At 39.9% G+C, this 25,256-nt stretch overlaps 1 protein-coding gene across 2 annotated transcripts in view; it reads left to right on the top strand.

The window, feature by feature from the left end:
* The window catches only part of macrod1 (mono-ADP ribosylhydrolase 1), a 381,584-nt gene that overhangs the window by 290,179 nt on the left and 66,149 nt on the right, over positions 1–25,256 (top strand). For both annotated transcript variants that reach the window (XM_088343515.1, XM_088343514.1), the window contains one exon: positions 6,902–7,018. In XM_088343515.1, coding sequence (XP_088199641.1) covers positions 6,902–7,018 — 117 coding nt within the window. The remainder of the gene's footprint in view (positions 1–6,901; positions 7,019–25,256) is intronic.

Below are 25,256 nucleotides of genomic sequence, written 5' to 3'. Positions count from 1 at the left end.
TCAATGATTGTGAACATAGCTGCTAATGTATTTGCGTTTTTTTCCCATTACAATGATGATATGCACTAGTGCAGGGGTCGGGAACCTATGGCTCGCGAGCCATATATGGCTCTTTCTATGCGTACCTGTGGCTCAGAGACAAATTTGATTGCATGCAAATTTTCTCCATCTCGTCCAAAACATAAGCTATAAATCCTGTTCAGATATACACAGAGCCACACCAAGGTTAAGAGTGGAGTAGTACTTCGCAGTATATATAGGGCACGTTTTTCACTACAATTTACAGTCAAGGTGTCACACAAAAAAAAAAACCTTGTTCTGGCTGTACAACGCTAAATAATCCGTTATATAAAACATCACTATATTATCTGTCTTCAGTGTTCAGATACCTTACGATGAATCCACAGAACAAACTATGAATATGCCAAAACACCGGAAGAGAACTTAAAGTTTTTTGATTGGGTGAGTGGGAGGGATGGGTGGAGCTATGCAAAAAGTGCAAGCACTCCCTCCCATCTCTCGCCCTACACCGTCTGCGCCATAGATAAGTACATCAGTCTCCCTGTTTGCAGAATGTTGTGACGTGTTTACAAAATAACTGCTTACATCTGGTTTTGAAACCAATATGTATGAAAAAAAGGGTCAAAATGAGTTTAACCGATCTTGAGTAATTGCAAGAAAGAGACAAGTTTAAAGTGGTATGGTTGTTGATTTTGGGACACAGGCTCTGGCATTATTCTCTTTTCATAATTTTTATCAAATCATCAAAAGTAAATGTGCTGAAGACTAAGCTTTTGTCTGGGGCGCGGGTTTAGCAATTTAGTAAATTTGTCTCATAATATATGGTGTGGCTCTTTCCCAAAATAAAATTGATATATTTTGCTTTTATGGCTCTTTGAGTCAAAAAGGTTCCCGACCCCTGCACTAGTGGTATCAGATCAAGTATCGTGTCGGGTATCGGTCATAGTATTGGTTTGAACAATTGTGGAATATCCTTGGTATGGGACTCACGACAGTGGCTGAAAGCAGTGTTGGCTACCTTTGTGTGTCTGTTTAACAGCTAGGAAATACAAATTAGATGAATATCACATTATTTTGCATTTCAATCATGTTTTTTTCTGTTAAATATTGTGGAATTTATAAGGTTTTTATTAAAATGTTTGGAATGGGGAGAGAAATATATGTATTTGTCGTATCGCATTAATATCCTTTTAAAAATACAAGTAAAATGACATATATGTATATGTTTTTGACTGTTTAATTTTTTTTGCTTTTAGAGTTTAGTATCGGTTTCAGTCTGAAAAATATATCTTACAGATATAACACTCATTTTTTCTGATCACGTTCATGGTCTTAAATCTTTAAAGACAGACGCCCCCGAATATTATGTAGATTTATGAAAATGTCATTACCAAAGACTAATTGAGCAAAAAGTCAAAGTCAGCTGAGTCCTTAATAACACATTAAACGGCGCAATTAAGCAAGGCATCGGCCCCCAAATCCATTAAGCAGACTGACACCGAGTCGTCCAGATGCTTCTGCTCTTTAAAAGCAAAGTGGAATTAAAGCTGGGAGGTTGAAGGTTAACACCTGTAAAAGGCGCGAAATTTGACATTATTTGACTGTTATTCCCTCTTTGTCACGCTTAATAGGGACCAACACCTTGTGCGATATGCGAAAATCCGTCTTCGTAGCCTACCCTTATTTATAACATGTGCTCTGCTGCTCCCAATTCGCAGCAATAGTCAATAGTTCCGATGATGGATCACGGCCGCGTAGGTGCTGTTTATTTCAGTCATACAAAATGGAAAATAGAGGCACCAAGCATGATACAAATTTGCTCTCTTGGTCAACCATGGATAATGGATCACAGCCAAAACCTTGCTGTTTTATTTTAGGTGAGCCAATATAGCATTACACAAATTTGCTCTCTTGGTCAACCAGGGATAAAGGATCACAGCCAAAAACTTGCTGTTTTATTTTAGGTGAGCCAATATAGCATGGCACAAATTTGCTCTCTTGGTCAACCAGGGATAATGGATCACAGCAAAAACCTTGCTGTTTTATTTTAGGCGAGCTAATATAGGATGTTTGAGTGATGTAAACTGAAAATAAAATGCTCTGCTGGCCGCTATCCATTATCTCCGATCTTATATTGCTGCAAGCGAGGACCAGCTGGGGCACTTTTGTCGGGTGGTGTGCCGTTGTGACCCTCCTGAAATAAAATGACAATGATGGCAGGGATTACTGATCCCAGGCAAAACAGTTCAGTTCTTTATAGGTAGAAAGAACAGAAAAAAAAAACCACACATGACTCAAATCATCTCTCTTGGCCTCCGCAATCGTTGACTTGAGATAAATGATTGCAGCCAAACAGTGAAGTTTATTTTAGGAGGACCACAATTGCCCGCTTTAGGAGCTGACCTGAAGAAAAAGTGCTTTGCCGGCAACTGCTCTCAGCAATAATGCATCCAAGATAATGGATTGTGCCCATTACTGTGTGTTGCAGCATTATAAGAGGGGATAAATGATCACAATTGCACAAGTGCAGATCATTTAAGGGGGAACACAGTAAAGGCAAAAAGAACACAGCCAAAACAGTACAGTTAATTTTGGGAGGATCACAATGGCATGTTTCAGCGACCTGACCTGGAAAAAATAACACACTTTGCCCGTCCCTACTATTCGTAATAATAAACCAGGAATAATGGCTGTTGCCATCATTGTGCATTTTATTTCAGGCGGATCACAACGGCACTCCTTCTTACAAAAGTCCTCTTTGCCAATCCTCGTTTGCAGCATTATAGATTGAAGATAATGGATAGCGGCCACACCAATGCAGTTCATCTTAGCTGTAAATAAAGGCAAAAAAAGACCTGCCAGGCCTGACAAGTGCACTCTGCCTGTCCCTGCTTGAAGCAACATGCAATCTTTTAGAATGGATTGCACCCGCATGAGTGCAGCTCCTTTATTAACAAATAATAAATGAAAACACTAGGCCGGATGAAAGTGCGCTCTGCCGGATACTGTGATAAAGGATAATGGATCGAGGCGGCATGAGTGCAGTTCACCATTTTTTGAACATGATTAAAAAAATATGAGATTGGGGATACTGGATTGCCGCTGCTCAAATGCAGTTAATTTTAGGCATAAAAAGAGTCTTCTGGCCTGACAAACTCTGCTGAACCTTAGTCTCATCAATAGATAAATGGGGATAATAGATTGCGGCTGCACAAGTGCATTTCATTTTTTGTTGGACAGAATAGCAAAAAAGAGTCGCCAGGTCCAACAAAACATGCTCTGCTGGCTGCACTTGAAGCAATATGGGATCAGGGATAACGGATCCTGGAATGTTTTCCAATTTGTGATTAACTGGGGCTGCAAATTATGAAGTGTGGAGTAGCAAAGGATTAGAGTATACCCAGGTTTAGCAGCACCAACAAAAGGACTATTCACCATCCGAGTCACTTACAAAATGACCATGTCAAAATGATCTACCCACCACAAAAAATGGAGATCCAATAGCAGTCTAGCATTCAAAAGAGATTCCTAATTGGTGGAATTGAATTTGTCAAATTGTCTCAATACATCAAATACATTTTATCTAAATTAAAATATCTGATACAAAAGTAAACACAGACTCAATTCTAGTCTTTTTTTGATTGCCAATGTTTTTACTATCAAGTATCACTGTACTGCGGTAGTGCAGTTCAATTCATCCCCCAAAGTTAAATACCCTGTACTTAAATTGTGGTTAAAAATCAAAATTCCAACATATACCTAATAATGATTTAATTAACAGTATTTTTCTTCATTTATTTGTTAGGCATATTGATAAACTCCAACATAATATATTTAAGGATAAATTATTGTGAATGCACAGGCTTTTAATCATTAAATATTGAGTACACTATAAGCAAAAATTAAAAAGCAAAGAATTCTAATAAATTACACTTTACATCAACAACCTTTGGAGTTCTCCAATTTGCTACTGCCACTAAAAAATATTAATGTCTATGCTGAAATGCTGCATTTGACTTCTAGATTGCAGCGTATCCAAACAAAACCAAAGTACTAAATACTTTGCCGTGATTTACTGGCACTAAATAAGTGATCCACAGGGTTACTTTCAATTACTTTTGGATTATTCCAATACCAAATATGCTAATAAAAGACAAAAGAAACTAAATATGAATAAAATTATGACTCACAACACGTGGTAAGCTTTCTCTCCTGGCTTTGATCTCTTTGATCTCCGGCAAAACTAACATAAAATGTGACAGAAACAAAATGAAAATAAGTCCAAACTGTTGACAATTAATAGATAGATCTAGAAATTGATAGATAGGGAGAGAGAGAGAGAGAGAGAGAGAGAGAGACAGAGAGATCGATAGATAGATAGAGAGATAGATAGATAGATAGATAGATAGATAGATAGATAGATAGATAGATAGATAGATAGATGGTTGAATAGATGGTTGAATAGATAGATAGATAGATAGATAGATAGATAGATGGTTGAATAGATGGTTGAATAGATAGATAGATAGATAGATAGATAGATAGATAGATAGATAGATAGATAGATAGATAGATAGATCTAGAAATTGACAGAAAGATAAATGGATAGACAGATGGATAGACGGATAGATATTTCAAAAACAGTTCCATAGATTCCGTATATGCAGGTAATATTCTTGCAAATTATTTCGAAATTATTGATCTTTTTTGTCTCATTATAAAGGATATTGTATGCTTTTCCTTATACAGTGGAACCTCGGTTCTCGACCATAATCCGTTCCAGAACCCTGTTCGAAAACCGATTTGTTCGATCACCGAAAATCGTTTTTCCCATCAAAAGTAATGTAAAATCATTTTAATTCGTTCCAACACCCTGAAAGCTTACCATGAACGTAAACATGAAGCTAACCCAGGCTAATCGTACGTTCGCGTTAGCGTAATCTTCCGTACGAAAGATAACTCTAACATGAAGGTGTACAACTAAAAAAATCAGGTCGTTTACACGTCATTTAGCACCCGGGTCTCTATTTTTTTTGTTTTCTTAAGTCAAAAAAATCGTATTAGTTGATCATTATTACTTTATCTGTTCTGTTTTTTAATTTAGGGAGTGAAAGAAAGCAAGTTTATAAGATATATCGATCAATGGACAAATGATTATTGATCAATCGTATCGCAATCACTGATTGTGATATGCACGCACTCGGAGCCAACAACGATGCACTCTAAAGATTCGAGTGTTGTATTTGTAATTTTTGGAAAAAATCATGATAAATGATCAAAATAAATTGGCCTGTTGGCCTAATGTTTTGATCAGATTGGGAAGAGCGAAGTGGAATTAATTTTTGGTGAATGTGAGTGTGTTCTTGACTCTGACTACTTCCCACTAAGTGGATATGACTTCGGTAGATAGATAGATAGATAGATAGATAGATAGATAGATAGATAGATAGATAGATAGATAGATAGATAGATAGATAGATAGATAGATAGATAGATAGATATGTTAGACCCGGGTTAGAATATAATAGCGTTGTGTGGAACCCTTACTTACTCAAGGACATTAACCTACTGGAAGGAGTTCAACGTCGGTATACGAAGCGGATACCTGGGATGCACAACTTGTCATATCCGGAAAGACTACAAAGACTGAACTTGGACTTTTTGGAGCTCCGCAGAATTCGTTTTGATTTAATTTTTGTGTTCAAAGTACTGCATGGAATGATCGATGTGCCTTTTGATCAATGTTTTGAGTTCTGTCGTGTTGATGGTTTACGTGGTCACAGATATAAGTTACGGGTGCCTAGACCTACCAGCAACTTGCATGGAAACTTTATTTCTTTCAGGATACCAAAAATGTGGATTTTTTTGCCTGACTGGGTTAATAGTGCAAATACGGTGCAAACCTTTAAGCAAAGGTTGGCAGAAACAGATTTGTCAAATTTTCTTAGGGGAGGGGGCGTAAGGTGACCATATTTGGCCATGCTCACTCTCAGCATTAGTTTTTTTTTTGTGTCATGTTTTGATTCATGTATCCAACAATACCTTCAATAAACATGTGCTGTGATAGATAGATAGATAGATAGATAGATAGAGAGATAGAGAGATAGATAGAGAGATAGAGAGATAGATATTTGATAACATTTTACATCCAAAAAAAGTTCCTTAGATGTATTTCTGCAAATTATTTCAAAATAATTGACCTTTAAGATAGATAGAACTAGAAATTAATAGATGGATCTAAAAATTAATAGATAGATCTAGAAATTGATAGATAGATAGAGAGATAGATAGATAAATAGATATATAGATAGATAGATCTAGAAATTGTCTCATTAAAAGGGATATTTTATCCTTTTTCTTATGCAATAATAATACAATTAATTATTAAGATCATTAATTTATCATTTATCTATCATCGTATAATGGTGATTTATAAATATGTTATGTTTTAAAAAAGAGAGACTGAAATAAAAGCCTGTTTGTGTATCAGATTCTGTTACGGTTGCCATGGCACCCAATTAGCCCCGCCCGTGTGGCGCCAGCTGCGGCTTGTTGACAGATTGGCTTCCCTTCTATTTAAGCTCAGTGCTCTCAATCACCCTTTGTCAGTCCATCAACAAATCTCTGCCCCCGCAAGACCTGGGTTTAAGATAAATCCAAACAGCTTGCCAACATCATTTTTGCCGTTCCATGTATTCCGTTACTCTTCAAGCCTGCACAAAATTTTGTCATTTTATTCATATTTAGTTTCTTTTGTCGTTTATTAGCATATTTGGTATTGGAGTAATCCAAAAGTCATTGAAAGTAATCAAGTTAGAATAACCCTACCCAACCCTGGTCTGATTCTAAACCCTTCCTTTTGTTTGTTTATCCCCCAAAGTTGATGGAGCCATCCACCGTGCGGCGGGGCCCCTCTTAAAGAAGGAGTGCGCTGCCCTTCACGGTTGCCATACCGGACAAGCAAAGGTCACTTGCGGCTACGGACTCCCCGCCAAGCGTGAGTAGCCAACTCGTGTCGGCCAAATGTCGAGAATTCCGCAGATAAGTAAAGGTCACGCAGCTTTATAGAAAAAAAAGAAAAGAAAAACGGTATCCTTGTCACGTAAATAATGCACATGCTCAAATCTCAACGTCGGCCTCTCGAATGGTAATGGTGTCACGGGCATTTTTCCACTTAGTGCACTGGATTATTAAGTGGCACGTGAATATGAAGGTGGAAATATTTCATCGGTGAAAATGTTTGTTTACAAACATTGGGGGGGCTTCTCAAAAGAGTGATGCACTGCGATGTCACTTTAAGAAGTTTTTGCTATTCATATTTAGTCATTGCTCATCTACACCATAGGTTTGACGTATTTAGCCGTACATGGCGCTATTCCCAAACACTAATATTTTATTTTGGTTCTAATGAGTTAATGTTTCGTATTTGTATTTATGTGAAGCAAACTGTAAAAAATATGTGATCAATTATAAGTCTAAAAATACATGATCTTTATTAATTCTTTAAACAAATTCAGATGTTATTTTTACAGATTATTTTATTTTTTTGTCCCATTAAAATATTTTTGAAGGATAAATTTGTTTTATTTTGAAAAAAAAACCACATGTTTTTTTGTATTCTTAAGTAAAAAAAAATCGTATTAGTTGATCATCATTACTTTATCCGTTCTGTTTTTTAATTTAGGGAGTCAAAGAAAGCAAGTTTAGTTTATAAGATATATCGATCAATGGACAAATGATTATTGATCAATCGTATCGAAATCACTGATTGTGATATGCAGGCACTCGGAGCCAACAACGATGCGCTCTAAAGATATGAGTGTTGTATTTGTAATTATTGGAAAAAATCATGATAAATGATAAAAATAAATTGGCCTGTTGGCCTAATGTTTTGGTCAGGTTGGGAAGAGCGAAGTGGAATGAATTTTTGGTGAATGTGAGTGTGTTCTTGACTCTGACTACTTCCCACTAAGTGGATATGACTTCGGTAGATAGATAGATGGATGGATAGATAGATAGATAGATAGATAGATAGATAGATAGATAGATAGATGGATAGATGGATAGATAGATAGATAGATAGATAGATAGATAGATAGATAGATAGAGAGAGAGAGAGAGAGAGAGAGAGAGAGAGAGAGAGAGAGAGAGAGAGAGAGAGAGAGAGAGATCTAGAAATTGACAGAAAGATAAATGGATAGACGGATAGATATTTCAAAAAAAGTTCCGTAGATTACGTATAAGCAGGTAATATTCTTGCAAATTATTTCGAAATTATTGATCTTTTTTGTCTCCTTATAAAGGATATTGTATGCTTTTCCTTATACAGTGGAACCTCGGGTCTCGACCATAATCCGTTCCAGAACCCTGTTCGAAAACCGATTTGTTCGATCACCGAAAATCGTTTTTCCCATCAAAAGTAATGTAAAATCGTTTTAATTCGTTCCAACACCCTGAAAGCTAACCATGAACGTAAACATGAAGCTAACCCAGGCTAATCGTACGTTCGCGTTAGCGTAATCTTCCGTACGAAAGATTACTCTAACATGAACGTGTACAACTAAAAAAATCAGGTCGTTTACACGTCATTTAGCACCCGGGTCTCCACAAAGTTGTGAGCGGTTAAAGGATAAAGAAAAGAATTATGAAAGTCTGCAGAAGCCATACTCTATTCCCTCGAAAGAAGGGAAACTCGCACACCTTCTTCATATTTTGCTATAATTTCTTTCTTAAATGCAACAGTTGTACGCACTACCCTTCTTTTTTCACCTGTAGCAACTTTGCTGCTTGCACCGACCTTCTTCCGAGGCATAATTAGGGGCTAAAACACTCCGTTCACCGATATCTAAAGCGAAAGCAAAAAGAAGTGCGCGCGCACGTCATGACAGTTCTTCACGAGGGTTGGGGGCAATATACACCCGTACGCCGCTCAGCATCACCCTTAGCGTACCGGCGTTCAAACTCCGATTTTTTGAACGAAAAGCGAAGCAAGAATTTCTCGAAATTTTTGGTCAAGAACCGATTTGTTCGAACTGAGAGGCGTTCGAAAACCGAGGTTCCACTGTACAATAAAAATTAATTTAAATAGTAAGATAATTAATTTATATTTTATTCATCATCTTATAATGGCGATTTAAAAATACGTTAAGAGAGAGAGAGACTGAAATAAAAGCATGTTTGTGTATCAGATTCTGTCACGGTTGCCATGTCGCCCAATTGGCCAAGCATGTGTGGCGCCAGCTGCGGCCTGTTGACAGATTGGTTTCTCTTCTGTTTAAGCTCACTGCTCTCACTCTCCCTTTGTCAGTCCATCAACGAACATCTGCACCCGCAAGACGCGGGTTTAGACTCTGTCCAGTTTCCTGCTTGTGTTTCCTGTCTGGTATTGTTTCGGTCTATTTTGTCCTGTTTAATATTGTTCTTCAGTTTCGTTCCCGTCTAGTTTGTCCTGTTTAATTTCGATATCCAGTTTTTATATCAATCCTGTCTGTCCCATCCTGTCCGGTATCGACCCCATCTGTACGATATCTGCTCGTGCAATTGTTATCAATCTCGTCGTCCTCTGGCTTCCTGTCATTCCACGCCCAGCGATCGCCGAATCACTGGCATTAACGTGCATGCCTGCCCCATTTCCCGTAAAATAAAAGCTTGTGTGAGAAACGTCACGCATTTGGGTTCTCCTCCTGTTCCGGATCCTTACAGATTCATCCAATGATCGTCAAATGATTGATATATTCATCGAATCCCAAAACTATTTCTTCTTTCCCACTATTCCGTTTTACTTAGTTTGAATATTAGTAACTATGTCAAGTTTTCGTGTATAAATGTGTAATAAATACATTTTTTAAGTCATTTTTCCAGTTCTGTGCTTTAATTAAATTTTACAAACGTACTTTTTTGGGTGGAAAATCCTCCTTAATTCTTTTTGGGGATGGTTTTGTGTGTTTATGTGTAGTGAGTTAAATAAGTTGAGGCAGAAGAGATGAGAGGACACTTTGAAGCTTTTTGCTTTGTGTGCTCTACTTTGATGCTTGTTGGATTTTTTTGGGCGCCGTGCGCTCGTATTTGCACTCGTATTTGCATAATGCGCCTGTTTGTGTGCCCGGGCGCTCGTCGCAACCTTGTCAAGCTTCCTGACGGTCTGAAAAGCTGACAGCTTTTTGATGGACGAGGCTTCGCCACGACGTGCATTGTGTCTCGAGCTAGTATGCGGTCCCTAAATGTAATCAAGCTTCGGTATCGGTGCTTAAATACTCACAACGGGTTCCGATTAGCTCTCGACAGGGGGGAGGAGAAGCCGATGGAAATGGTGGATGTAAAGTGAGATGAAAAAAGACTTTAGCTGGGTTCTAAGAAAAGACATTTTTAGCTAGTTTCTTTTAAAGTGGACATTAGCGAAAGAACTTTGGATCCGCACTGCAATTGATGAAATCGTAAGCTACAAATGAAAACATTCTTTTTTCTACAGTGTACAATCAAATTACTCTTGGGTTTACTTACTCTTTATTGGATGTTCTACAGTCGAAACAGAAAACTAGCATAACCATCATCAACGCCAGAAATTAGCGTTATCTTTTTCTCACAAGCCAGAAACGGAGACAGGACCCAGTAGCGTTCGTTTACTCAGTTTTATTCATAAAGAGAGAGAGCAGTGCTTGCTTCCATGATCCGATGATCGACAGACACGGGTAGCAGGTGGCAGGAACGCGGAAGTGGCACTTCTGTGTCGAGCGAGGATAATCGTAAGCAGCAGGGATACTGGTCGATAGCCGGGACGGGAGAGCAAGGGCGGTATCGAGTCCGGAAAAGAGGTCGGGAACAGGTATCAGGCAGGAAACAGGGCAAAACAGGTCGATGGTCGGGATGGAAGAGCAGGGCAGCAACAGGTATCAGGCAGGAGAAAACAGGGCAGGAAAATGTCGGAAGGTATGGAGCTTGCCTAGCTGGGAGCATAGGTTCGCAAACGGTCTGACGGCTTCCTCTTGGGGGTTTAAAAAGAGTCTTTGAACCAATCAGCGCTCAGGGCTGTTGGCGCCAATTGGGCAGTCACAGGTGCCCTGAATCAGCAATCATGACACTTTTCTCCTATTAGAAAATGTTGTTTCATCTCTGACACAATGAGTCTGGGGTCTCCTACCTATTTTAAGCCGAAAGCTACTTTTGGGGACAAATTAGCGCATAAGACGCCCAGTTTCATTTGCATTTTTAAAACAACAACTTATCAAGTTATTACCATGTTGTTACTATGTTATTACTATGTTATTACCAGGTTGATTATTTTAAGTAGGGTTAAATAGACTCAGTCCATCCATCCATTCATCCATTATATGCACAGGTTATACTCAGTAGGGTCGCGGGGGTGCCCATGGTGGAGCCCATCCCAACTATCTTCGGGCAGTGGGAAGGGGACACCCTGAAAGAGTTGCCAGCCAGTCGCAGGGCACACAGGGACAGACAATTCGCTCGCTCATTCACATCTAGGGACAATTTGGATCGTCTGATTAACCTGACATGCATGTTTTTGGAATGTGGGAGGAAACCCATGCAAGCGCGGAGAGAACATGCAAACTCAACACAGGAGGCTCGATCTCATGACCTCAGAACTGTGCCGCACACGTGCTAACCACTGTTCCGCCGTGCTGCCCTATACTCGGTCCACCACTAAAAAAAGAATTATTTTACGCGAAAATCACAATCACACCTCAGCTGCCATTAAGGGGCACCTTGGTGACTGTGGGCACCACTTAGGAGAACCCTGCTATAAATAGCGCTGTATTCTTTGGCAAAAAACTTTTCTTCTACAAAAAATATATATTTTGTCTTCTTCTTTTCCAAAGAGTAGCAGGTTCTTTTCTGCCAAAATTAAGCGTTGTTATCTTCTTTGGCAAAGTTCGCTTTGTCTTCTTTAAAGCCCAAAATTTGCTTTGTCATTCTAAATTAGTTTTGTCTTTGTCCAAAACTAGCGCTGTCTTCTTCTATGGCGAAAATTAGCGTTTTATTTTTGAATGTCAAAAAGTAGTATTGTCTTTTTCGTCTAAAACTAGTGTTGTCATCTTCTGTGCCAAAAATTAGCTACGGCATCTTCTATCCAAAACAGTAGCATCGTCTTCTCTGCCAATAATTAGCATTGTTGTCTTCTATGGCGAAAGTTTGCTTTGTCTTCTTCTATTCCAGGGGTGTCAAACTCATTTGAACTCGGGGGCCACACGATAGAACAAACATTCTGTCGGGGGCCGGACTAGTAGATTAAAGAGAAAGAAAAAGAGAGATAAAGAATACGAGAAAGAGGGAGGGAAAAGGAGAGAGGGTGGGACAAAGAAAGAAAAAGAGAGAGAGGGAGACAGCGTGAGAAACAAAAGAGAAAAAGTTGTGAGAGAGGGGGAAAAGAAAGGGAGAGGAAAAAAGAAATCCGAAGAGAAATAGAAAGACAGAAGGAAAGAAAAGAGAAAAGAAAGCGCGAAGGATAGGAAGAGAGAAAGAGAAAAGAGAGAAAAGGAAAAAAGGAAGTTAGAGCAAAAGAGGTTAAAAAGACACAGAGAGAGAAAAAGACAAAGAGCAACAAAGGAAGAGAAAAAGAGAGACACAGAGAGTGAAAGAGACAGAGACAGAGTGGGAGAAAAAGAAAGAGAGAGAGAGAAATAAATACAAGTACAGTGTCTTTGTTCGAGACACCTGGTTGACATATTTCAACCTGCAGCTTGTTTTTCTCTTGCACTTCTCTGAGTGTTGTCTCGCGGGCCGGATTCAATTCCTTGGCGGGCCTGATCTGGCCCGCGGGCCGCCACTTTGACACCTGTGTTCTATTCCAACAAGTAGCATTTTCTTTTCGCCACAAACTATTGTCGTCATCTTCTATGCTGCAAATTAGCTTTGTCCTCTTCTATTCTTCAATTCCAACAAATAGTATCATCTTTTTTTGTCCGGACTAGCTTTGTCTTCTTCTATGACTCCTTTTCTCTAAGAAACTCATATTCTTCTTCGCCAAAAACTAGCTTTGTCATTTTCGTTTTCTTCATCAAAACTATCTCAATCTTCTAGCCAAAAAGTTTCTTGTTCTTCTTCTCTGCTAAAAACTATCACTGTCTTCTTCTCTGAGGAATCGAGCTTAGTCTTCTCCTGGTCACAAAACCAGCATGGCAGTGTTCACAGAAAACCAGCTGCTTCTTCTCTGCCCAATCTTGGCTTTTTCTTTGCCCAAAATTAGCATTTAATGCTAAAAGTTAGCATGGTCTTCGACTATTGCAAGAAGTTATATTGTCTTCAGGCACCCGATTTTCTTCCATACCGAAATTTAGCTTCTTCTTCGCCAAAAGTATTTTGATCTTCTACACCAAAAGTGCCTTCTTATTTTTGATGAAAACTCTTCTCCGAGAAAATAAGCTTGGTCTTCTGTTCCAAATGTACCTTCTTAACCAAAACCTGGGTTCCTTTTTGCTCAAAACTAGCATCAACATTCATGACCAAAATTAGCTTCATTGCAAGAACCAGATTCAATAAGTCACATTGGGTTCTTCTTTGCAGATAGATAGCATCTTCTTTCCCCAAAAACCCTTCTCTAACTTCTACGCATTTTCAATTGCAAGAACTAGGGTCATTTTTAATGCCGTACATTAACTATTATCCCCAGAACTACTACTATACCAATCGTATCTAATTGTAAACAATGCTCACTATGTTTTGATCATTTTAATAATAAGGACAATTCAATTCAAGAACTCGCATTGTTTTCTTAATTGCCCAAAAACTTTCTCCACTTTCTAGTCAGACCGAAACTAGCTAGCAAAACTAGCTCAGTCTTCCATCCCAAAAACTAGCGTTATATTTTACACTGGAACTAGGTTGTTTTTCTTCCTCAAAAATGACTTTTACGCTGAATATTAGCTTATGGTACGGCGAGAAAACTAGCCTCATTTTATCCTGCTTGTGAAAATCTCTTTCTCGAGTGACATTTATATAATTATGTATTCATGGCCTAGACTGACTTATGCTACAAAGCGACTTATAGCCTAAAATTAAAACGTCAGTCAACAGTAAAACTGCCGAAGCTCAAAATCAGGCCCGCTTTGATCTGTCTTCTGTCGGGTCAGCCAGCAGATGCGATTTCAAAAGCTCTGTAGCTGGGAATTCGCCCAACGGTCGCGTGTCCCCCACGCCGGCCGTCCCCTTGGAACCGTGCGCTCCTCCCTAGACGAGCCCGCCGCCACTTAGACTGACTCCATCCCTGCGCCGTAACCTAGCAACAGGCGCAGAGTGCGTGGCCTGCCGCCGTTGCTATTTAACAACAGTCGTATGCGATTTAGACGCGGTGACGAATGACATCTGGAAAAGTGTTAGCCGTTTTTGCTGAAGTTCATTAGCGTCGAAGAAAAACTTAGCATCGATAAATCAACGAGCTGTCAGCGTAGGGGTATGTTAGCTAGCGGACATGAGGTTTTCTTAGCCTTGGAACATGCTAGCGGTCTGTTTGTGTGTCTTTCCTGTTGCCTGACAAGGGAACGCTTGCGCCCGAGTGTTGTCCGGGCGATGCCAGGGAGCCCCAGAGCTCACTTGTGTACCGATATCGTGAACCTGTTCCCCAGCTGGTCCTCGCTCCCCTGCTGCCTATCCAGGCAGAACATCAAATCGCACAGGGGAGGTAGTGCAAGCAACACAATGTGTTTGTGTGTTTGTGTGCGTCTGTAGTCTTGTTAGCGCAAGGTGGGATCATATTTAAATTGCCAATGCTCAGACATTTCTATTTTTTATACGTTGCTGACATTTGAGCCGGAGATGAAGTTGAGAAATACTGCATACTAAACAGCTCGGCACAATGTTTCCATAGATTCCTGGCAGACCGCCCTCTGACACTTTGTGCTCTGATCAAATAAAATTGCTGTTCAGCTTGACATTTTCTGTGAAAAAAAGGGAAAGTTGATTAAAAGGATTTAAATTCTCGTGTTGCGGGTTCCTTGGGATTTAGTTCATAGACCTGACTCTTACTTATTTTCGCAGTTTTTTTTCCTCTCATAATTGTGTACGTTTGACTGATCGCATTAAGACCTTTTTACATAACACATTATTTGTCACAATTGCCCTCATCTGTGCCCGCTTGTTTGGGGACAGCTGCTGCTCGTTCCCCTCCTATTTAAACTCAGTGCTCTCATTCACTCCTTTTCACTCCGTCAACAGACCTCTGAATTTGCAAGGCATGCATTTTGACCCTGTCCAGTATCTTGCTCGTGTATCCAGTATCAATCCCGTCTTTCCCGTGCTTGTGTATCCAGTATCCGGTATTGATCCCATTTGTCCAGTATTCTCCTCGTGTATCCTGTATCCGGTATTGATCCCGTTTGTCCCGTTCTGTCCGGCATTTTTCCCGTGCATCCTGTATCAATTATCGATCCCGTCTGTCCTGTCCTGTCTGGTATCTGCTCATGTATCCTGTATCTGGTATCGATCCAGTATGTCCTGTCCGGTTTTGAGAATACAGCCTTGTCTCACACAGACTGTGGTTTGAATTATACCGTTGATCAGTACCGCACTGTTGACATTGGCAAACAGCTGTCAATGGTCTGAACTACTTTCTGGCCCATGTTGTACTTCTACTGGGGCGGCAGTAGCTCAGAAGGTAGAGCACTCGTCTTGGGATCAAGGGATCCCGGTTCGAATCCCGGCTCGCCCGTGTTACATGTCGAAGTGTCCTTGGGTAAGACACTGAACCCCTAATACCCCCAATAAGCAGGTTAGCGCCTTACATGTCATGATTACCCAAGTGGAGCCACCTGGGGTAATCATGTGGCGCGCTGGAATGTGCTTCCTGATTGGTTAATGCTCCCTTTTCAAACGCGTTACGCGGAGAACTCTTGGTCGGAGGATACTTCTGTACCCCGTAAGACTCTCCCGATTACCTGTGCCTTCTTGTTTACCTGATTCTGCCTGCCTGCCTCCGATTCGACCTGCTTCCGTCCACGCTACGATCTTCTCTCCAGTCCTGGTAAACTCGACCTGCTTCCGTCCCACGCTACGATTAGCTACGTCTTCCGAAGTTGTCTTCACGACGTTGCTGCTGACGTTCGACGGTCATCGTGTTTTCCGCTAACCCTTACGTTTCCCAAATAAAAGACTTGTAACGAACGCTCTGGGGTCCGCTGTTCTGTTCTGGTCTTCCCTGACAGAATCCTCCGACCAGAATGGACCCCGCGTTCGTACATTTGCCCCCTGACCACTATGAAAGCCTGAATCAGCAGCGCAATTCCCGTTCTGAATGTGCAGTTCGGCAAGTCCTTTCCGACGTGGCAAAATTGGCTAAGGCACCTCCGGCCGTATGACTGCGCAATGACTCCCATGCCTGACTGTTCGACTCCCATGCCTGCCTGTTCGACTCCCATGCCTGCCTGTTCGACTCCCATGCCTGCCTGTTCGACTTCGACTCCGCTGCCTGCCCGCCCTGAGTCTGACTCTTCTGAACCTGCCCGCCCTGAGTCAGACTCTTCTGAACCTGCCCGCCCTGAGTCCGACTCTTCTGAACCTGCCCGCCCTGAGTCCGACTCTTCTGAACCTGCCCGCCCTGAGTCCGACTCTTCTGAACCTGCCTGCCCTGAGTCTGACTCTTCTGAACCTGCCTGCCCTGAGTCCGACTCTTCTGAACCTGCCCGCCCTGAGTCCGACTCTTCTGAACCTGCCCGCCCTGAGTCCGAGTCTTCTGAACATGTCCGCCCTGAGTCCGAGTCTTCTGAACATGTCCGCCCTGAGTCCGAGTCTTCTGAGTTGACTCTCCTGATTTTCCTGTGTTACCCTGTGACGTGCCGTGGGTTTATTTTTTTTTTATTTTTTTTTCTGGGGAACTTCTGGAGCCGTTCCTTGAGGGGGGGGTTCTGTCATGATTACCCAAGTGGAGTCACCTGGGGTAATCATGTGGCGCGCTGGAATGTGCTTCCTGATTGGTTAATGCTCCCTTTTTAAACGCGTTACGCGGAGAACTCTTGGTCGGAGGATACTTCTGTACCCCGTAAGACTCTCCCGATTACCTGTGCCTTCTTGTTTACCTGATTCTGCCTGCCTGCCTCTGATTCGACCTGCTTCCGTCCACGCTACGATCTTCTCTCCAGTCCTGGTAAACTCGACCTGCTTCCGTCCCACGCTACGATTAGCTACGTCTTCCGAAGTTGTCTTCACGACGTTGCTGCTGACGTTCGACGGTCATCGTGTTTTCCGCTAACCCTTACGTTTCCCAAATAAAAGACTTGTAACGAACGCTCTGGGGTCCGCTGTTCTGTTCTGGTCTTCCCTGACATTACATGGCTGCAAGGCCGCTATTGGGAAATGTGGAGCACATTGTAAAAGCGCTTTGGGAAGTCACTGACTTGAAAAGCGCTATATAAATGCAGATCATTTCATTTCATTTTACATGGTGGCCCACAAAGCAGCTTCGTGAAATCCACAAAGACGTGAAACAGGTTTCTCTGGTAATGTTGAAACTCGCATCGGATATACAGAAATCTGCTCTGTGGTTCTCCTTCACTTTCTGAAACCTGGCTGTTCTTTGGCTAGGATGTTTTCAGCCTATGGTTTCAGTCAATTCAGTAGTACTTTTAGCGTGAGACTGATGGTTCTAATTATAGATGACTTTAGAGCTCATAAACTTTCGCAGTGAATAACACGTATACGCATAAAAATATAACTTAAATACCATTGCTTCATATGGAAAAAATGTTTCAGTACTCTAACAATTGAGTCATCCATCACCGATCCCAAACGGATTATTGTCGAGTACAAGGTATCACTGCATTATGCACGAAAAAAAAAAAAAACCTGGAAAAATTCAGAACATTCATCATTCCTATTACATATTAATATAAACACCCGGTCGGTCTTAATCGTTTTGTTGGCGATAAAATCAGCGACAGTTGCGGAAGCATGACCAGATGCTTCCAATACGGTGCTAAAAATGCTAAATGTATGTACAATGGTGCATACATTAAACGGGATGAATAAATGATACATTCACCAGATGGAGAAGCCCTATGGAATTGTTAATAGAGGTTTGTAAACAAACGTATTATCAGAGAAAAACACGTGCAGACGTTTTCAATGCTTTTGATTGGATCATTTTATAGACTCAAGGACAATCATATTTTGTTTCGTCTTAGGTCACAGGCAGTGTTCCCTCTAAGCTGCGCGCGTGCGCAATTGCGCACTGCTCGCACATTCTCAGCGCACAAGAAAATCGAGCCAGCGCAGAAAAATGAGGGCTCAAAATTACTAATTAAGAAGCGACTTAAGTCAAAATTACAGTGCTTGAAGGTAAATATACACGGGTTCCCCTGACGTTGTGTCCTAAATGCGGTATTTTGAAGTCGAGTAAAGTTGAGTAAAGTTAATACAGTTTGTCGAGAACCGGCTTCTTCGGCTCGGCTCACTAAAAGGAACCTGCTCTTTTTGGTCCTAAACGGCTCTTCAGGTTGTTTTTGCTTCTTTAATCCCAACATGACAAAATATTGTGTGAAATTATGCGCAAAATGACTTAAAGGAGGGGGGGAATAGAACAAAAAAGAAAAAAGTACCAAAATGAAAAAGTAGTGAAAAGCTGAGAAAAAAAAGAAACAAAAGGAAGAGAAAAAAAAGAAGGAAACATTTAGAAAAAAGCCAGAAAAAAAGAAAAGAAAGAAACAAAAGAAAAAAAATAGAGAACAAAAAGAAAAAAAGCAACAGCTCAGAAAAAAAAACAATGAGATTTTTCTTAAAGGAATTTTAAAAAAAGTTGGAAAAAAAAAACACGGAAAAAAGAAGAAAAAGTTTGTGTTGCATTCAAATAATTTCCAATTATATCAAGTAAATCTTGTTGCCAACATTTTACTTCCACTAAAAAATGTGATCAGGTACAGTTCTGTATCTTACAACCCACTCAATAAGCCCCCCAAAATGTTAATATTATGCGACAAAATATATCAGGAAATAAAAAGAAAAGGATGTCTTGTGAAAGAATTGTAAGAACAAACGACGTTTGTAGGCCGTACAACCTTTGCAATAGTACACGAGTCAATTCATTCAAAAGAGAAAAATAATTTTGCATTGCCGGAAACTCCGCAAAATGTAACGTGATGTCAAGTTTTTGTGTTTGATAATGATTTAGTTGCCACACTTGGGATTGCCGTTGCTCACTGTTGTTTCAAGCGTTGCTCACCGACTTTGTGTGAACGCTCAGACCCCTGGAAAATTACAGGGAACATTGGTCACGGGCTTTCCTTACTTTCAGGAGTTTCGACTTTTTTTTTTTAGCACTGCTGCTAGGCAGAGTTAATACGGCAATTTCTAATCAATCAGGAGATTCCCACCGGGCCCATAAAAAAATCTGCATACGACCCTCCCTCCCACTCGTCTGTTTGAATGACAGAGTAAGCCCCGACTGACTATTAAAGTAGCGTAACGAGCTGATTACGACTTGACTCGCGGGCAGCGTGGTCGACTTGCGGTTAGCGCGTCTGTTTCACAGTTGCACGCTTGCGGCTCGGGGCTCAGTTTTGGCCCTCCTGCCACAAGTTAACACGCCTTTTTTGGTGCCTGTGGGAGGTTTCAGCTGCCTCCCACGCAATGCAAGTTTCCAATTTGAATGCAAAAACAAGAATGATACAACGATTGCTTTAAAACTGGAATGTTTAGAAGGTTACATATGAGAATTTATAAGTGAGTATACACTCAGATGTGTATCAAAGACATTGTCTATGAATACGTTATCAACTCTTGGGGCGGCAGTAGCTCAGGAGGTAGAGCGATCGTTTTAGGATTAAGGGATCCCAGTTCGAATCCCGGCTTGTCCGTGTTACATGCCGAAGTGTCCTTGGGTAAGACATTGAACCCCCAATTACCCCCAATAAGCAGGTTAGCGCCTTACATGGCTGCACAGATCACGGCCGCTATTGGGAAATGTGAAGCACAATGTAAAGCGCTTTGGGAAGTCATTGACTTGAAAAAGCTCTATATAAATGCAGATCATTTCATTTCAGATCATTTCATTAAATAATAAAACTCATCTCATCTCTCATCAGCTGCACCGCTTATCCTCAGTAGGGTCGCGGGGATGCTGGAGCCCATCCCAGCAATCATCGGGCAGTGGGCAGGGGACACCCTGGACTGGTTGCCAGCCAATCGCAGGGCACACGGGGACAGACAACTCACTCGCTCAGTCACACCTAGGGACAATTTGGACCGGCCAATTCACCTGAAATGCATGTTTTTGGAATGTGGGAGGAAACCGGAGTGCCCAGAGGAAACCCACGCAAGCACGGGGAGAACATATAAACTCCGCACAGTAAGGCCGGGAGCTGGATTTGAACCCACTCAGGAGGTTCCCACGACCTCAGAACTGTGCCACACACGCGCTAACCACTGCGCCGCCGTGCTGCCCAAAAATAATAAAACTAACAATGAAAAATATGAAATACAGCAGTTAGTGGGGTTTTCGGGATAACGCTAACCTAAACTTTTTTATTGGCGCATTGCTAACGACTCTGCATTTTTTCCAAACTGCTTCACTAAAACTTGGTAAAAAATATACAAAAAATACTTGAATATTCAAAACAAAAACCAAAACTCTAACAATCCTGAACGCAACCGATCGGTTATCATCTCGAGAAATATGTTCAGTCTGAGAACACGTATATTATATGTTTGTATTGGTTTTTTTTTATTGTTTGTTGTGTTTCCTAATTTTCTGATCTGTGACTGATTGAAGCGTTGTTTTTCTGTACAAGGGAATCTCCCCAAATCGACTAGCATTATAGTGGAAACTTTATTTTTGTGCTGGTAACTTCCAGACTTTCAGCGGTCGAAAACTCCCATAATTTCTGGCGCCTTCTCCTCCCTTTTATTTCCTTATCATTAATTCTTTGTTAATAAATTGTGTGTCCTATTTCCATCGGCCTGGTTTATTGATTCCATTTTCTTGGGATGAGTAATTTATATCAGAACTCAAAGAACTCAAAGTAATAACGTAAGTTAATTTTTTTTATCAGTGTAGGAAATTCTAACATCCTTCAGAGAAAAAAAAAGATTTATGGTGGATCACAAGCAACTTTGTTAACTGATTGCAGTAAAGAATAATTGATTTCAATCCAAATATCTTTCATACTTAGAGCTAGAAAAATCCGTATCTATATCTATATATAAGGCGTGTTTTGGGGACTGCCGGTTGCTGGATCATTGTATTAGTCTGTTCTGTTTTTTATATATATATATATATATATATATATATATATATATATATATATATATATATATATATATATATATATATATATATATATATATATATATATTTATAGATAGGACTGAATCTATCCCGCGGAACTTCCACTGCGCGACACAAAGAACAATGACCGGTGAATACTTTTTCTCTTTAAAGTCAGTGAGAGAGAAGCCCGACCCTGCGCTCACAAATGAGGTATGAAAATTCGGGTTTGCTACAGGCTTGGACCCAGATTGACAAATCCGGTTATTCGGTCTGGTTTAGGCTTTAATACCCCGATCCCGGGTTGGGTTGGAGTGTTTTCGTAGGTGCGATCTTACCTCTAATTCAAATGAATTTCTTTGGCTAAGAGAACTGTAAACATATGGAAAATAAATCTCAATACATACAATTTCTGCTTGCCAGTCTAAGGTAGACGAGCACGACAGCGCTCCTGCTATTAGTGGTAGAAATATGGTATTGCACTACTAGCCTAAATGGGTTAAATGAAGGCTTTTAATAAACATACTCACATAAATGTATCATGTAAACAAACGTTTTGACCTAGCTTTTTATAGAAATCGTGTCACACTTCACCAATTGAGCTCATTGTGAATGTTTAATTTTTGTGAAATGAGTAACGTATTCCACGGAGGTGGATGGAAAGACGAAGCGCTGTCGGCGACGGAGAGCTACAAAGCGAAAAATATATCACTCTGTCAAAAACTTCCCTGTTGTCTTATTTTGTACCCCACCCCGCTCTTGTGTTCTGCTCCCTCAGTGGCCAATTACCACTGATTAAAAAGCCAGCTACCCCCCCTTTTCTCCCTTTTTCCAGTTCCCCCATCTCACCGTCTCGACTGTCACACTGAAAAGCTCGCTCTCTTTTCTTGTTCCTCTGACAAATCAGTTACTGGTTCTTGACATAAACAAGGCAGACACCTCCTTCATCTTTTTACCTTTTCCCTCGTTCTTTTTCCCTTTCCATTTCTTTTGTATTCTGCTCACCGTCTCACCATAGTCCCGTTGTGTCGCTTAAATGGTGACAAAAGCCTCGACGGGCAGGGTTGGGTAGGGTTGCTTTAACTGGATTACTTTCAATTACTTTTGGATTACTCCAATACCAAATATGCTAATAAAAAGTTTGATCTCTTTGATCCCTGGCAAAACTATAATTTTTGCCGTTCCATGTGTTCCGTTACTCCCCAAGCCTGCACAAAATTTAGTCATTTAATTCATATTTAGTTTCTTTTGTCTTTTATTAGCATATTTGGTATTGGAGTAATCCAAAAGTAATTGAAAGTAATCAAGTTCAAGTAACCCTACCCAACCCTGACTATATCCACAAAATTTGTTTTAAAACTCCAGTGACATCAAGAGCAGGTAAACATCTGACAGCTTTTGCTGTGGGCACGGTCCTTAAATATTGGTGTTTACTGGTTCCTTTAGATTTATTAGAGTCAGGTGCAGGCGATGAGAAGCAGGCGAGTGTACTCCTGTTTGTCTATATGTACTATATATCCAGGGTTGGGTAGGGTTACTTTCACTTGATTACTTTCAATTACTTTTGGATTACTCCAACACCAAATATACTAATAAAAGACAAAAGAAACTAAATATGAATACAATGATGACTCACAACACGTGGTAAGCTTTCTCTCCTGGCTTTGATCTCTTTGATCTCCGGCAAAACGAACATAAAATGCGACAGAAACAAAATGAAAAGAAATCCAAACAGCTTGCCAACATCATTTTTGCCGTTCCATGTGTTCCGTTACTCCCCAAGCCTGCACAAAATGTATTCATTTTATTCATATTTAGGTTCTTTTGTCTTTTATTAGCATATTTGGTATTGGAGTAATCCAAAAGTAATTGAAAGTAATCCATTAAAGTAACTTTACCCAACCCTGTCGATTGGCACGTACTGTGTTACCTTTACTTATGAATTTAATTGGTTCTGGGAGTAGCTTTGAAACCTGGAAACTTCGTAAGTAGAGACGCATTTTGTATGTAAATGCGCTAATCCGTTCCGAGACCAGCAAAAGTATGATTTTTTTTAAAATAAATCATAAAGGGACATCAGAATGTGAAACAAATATATATTGAAATGAGATTACTGCACAATAAACATAAAATGAGAGGTGCATGATGTAAAAAAACGAAATAATAAACATTTTAATTTACCATTTTGCCTTGAGTTTAATGCAAAACTGATCTAACTGGCATAGCAGTAGCCTGACTTGTGAAGGCTTTATCCGGGTTATTCATTTCACAAATTCCGAGACATTATAGCATTTTGCTTGAATGGCTTTAATTGGGGATGATTGAATGCGTCCTCCCTGCTATTTTGCTGGAACTCTGAACTGTGAAGGTGACACAAAGAGCATGCTGGCAGCACGCATTGTGCTTTTGGATGCCAGGCAGATTTGGAGCGATCGCCAGTAAGTTTAAGTTCAGGAAACTCTGGGAGCGGTTTCGACTTCCTGTCCTGAAACGCTTATGTAACTATCGGCAATATTTTTCCGTTCAGGTACTTCGTAACCTGAAACTTTTGTATGTAGAGACATTCATATTGAGATTTACCATAATATAACTACATTTTTTGAATTAAATTTTGGTAATTGTTTTTTGATTTATTTTGCCGTTTGATTCGTCTTTTATTTATTGTTTTCGTGTATTTAATTGCGTGACATGTATTTTTCATGTGTTTTGTGCATTTTGTTGTGTAATTTGTCTTGGATTATGCCATGTGATTTTTCATGTATTTTGTCTTGTAGTTTTTCATGTATTTTGTAGTTTAATTTTTGGGCTATTTCTATAATTTTTCATAAAATTCGTGTATTTTATCATCTATTTTGTCATTTAATTTGTCATTTATTTTGTTGTGTGTTTTGTTGTGTAATTTCTCGTGTATTTTGTTATGTATTTTGTTGTGTATTTGTTGTTTTGTTGTGCATTTGTTGTGTATATTGTCATCCATTTTGTCATCCATTTTCCCATGTATTTTTGTCAGGTACTTTAGTGTTTATCTCTCAGTGTATTGTTTGTGTATTTTGTCCCGCGTTTTGTTGTCTATGTTGTTGTCTGTTTTGGTGTTTATTTCTTTGTGTATTTCGTTTTGTATTTTGTATATATTGTGGTGTATTTTGTGGTGTAATTCGTCATACATTTTGCCATGGTTTGGATACGTTTTTCAGGTATTTTGTTTTGTTTTTTTGCCGATTTTTTGCCCGTATTCAGTTTTGTATTTTCTTGTGTATTTGGTTGTCCATTTCTCCTATTTTGTCAGGCATTTTTTTCATGTAATTTGTTTTGTATTTTGTCATTTACTTTGGTATGTATTTTTTCACAACATAATGTTATTTAAATGAGGGGGCGGGTCAAACTGACCAAAATATATGACAAAATAAAAATACACAACAGATTACATACTAAAATACACAACGAAATACATGACAAAACAAAATAAACAACTAGAATAAATGACAAATTAAGGACAAAAGCATAAAAAGTGGAAATAAATGACATTAATGTCATATATTTAGATATGAAATGATTTTTTTATTTGTTCCTTTATTTATTTGCCATATACTCTATTTGTTGATAGTTATTTATTCATACATTTGTTTCCACACGTGGCAGGATCGGTCCTCCATAAAACACTTTTGGAAATACAACGCTCTCGACAACTTCCTTGTTTTAACCTTTTCTCTTGTTCCTCCTTCCCTTCGGTTTGTCACGCACAGGGTGCACCCATCTCACCTTAAGCGGTGACAAAAGCTTCGAAGGCGCTCTGGGCTAAATACTGTTGCTTTTGTTCGGGTTTTGACACCGCCGACAATTTTTTTAGCATAGCTTCTTCCTGCCACGGTGTCAGCAGTGTGATACGTAGAGGTGTAAAAATCCTAGTGCTGACGGTGATGGCGAGGGATGGCGGAGGGCCTGGTGTTAATTTGTTGATTTGTTCACCTGCACAAGGAATAAAGCTTTCGGGTATCACACTTTTACAGCGGCGGTGTAAGGAAATCTATAA

Source organism: Urocampus carinirostris, chromosome 9 (genome assembly GCF_059441175.1).
Source record: "Urocampus carinirostris isolate Australia breed hairy pipefish chromosome 9, RoL_Ucar_1.0, whole genome shotgun sequence".
NCBI classification, from domain to species: Eukaryota; Metazoa; Chordata; class Actinopteri; order Syngnathiformes; family Syngnathidae; genus Urocampus; species Urocampus carinirostris.
The sequence above is the reverse complement of the archived record's forward strand: the minus strand, read 5'-3'. Positions and strand labels throughout refer to the sequence as shown.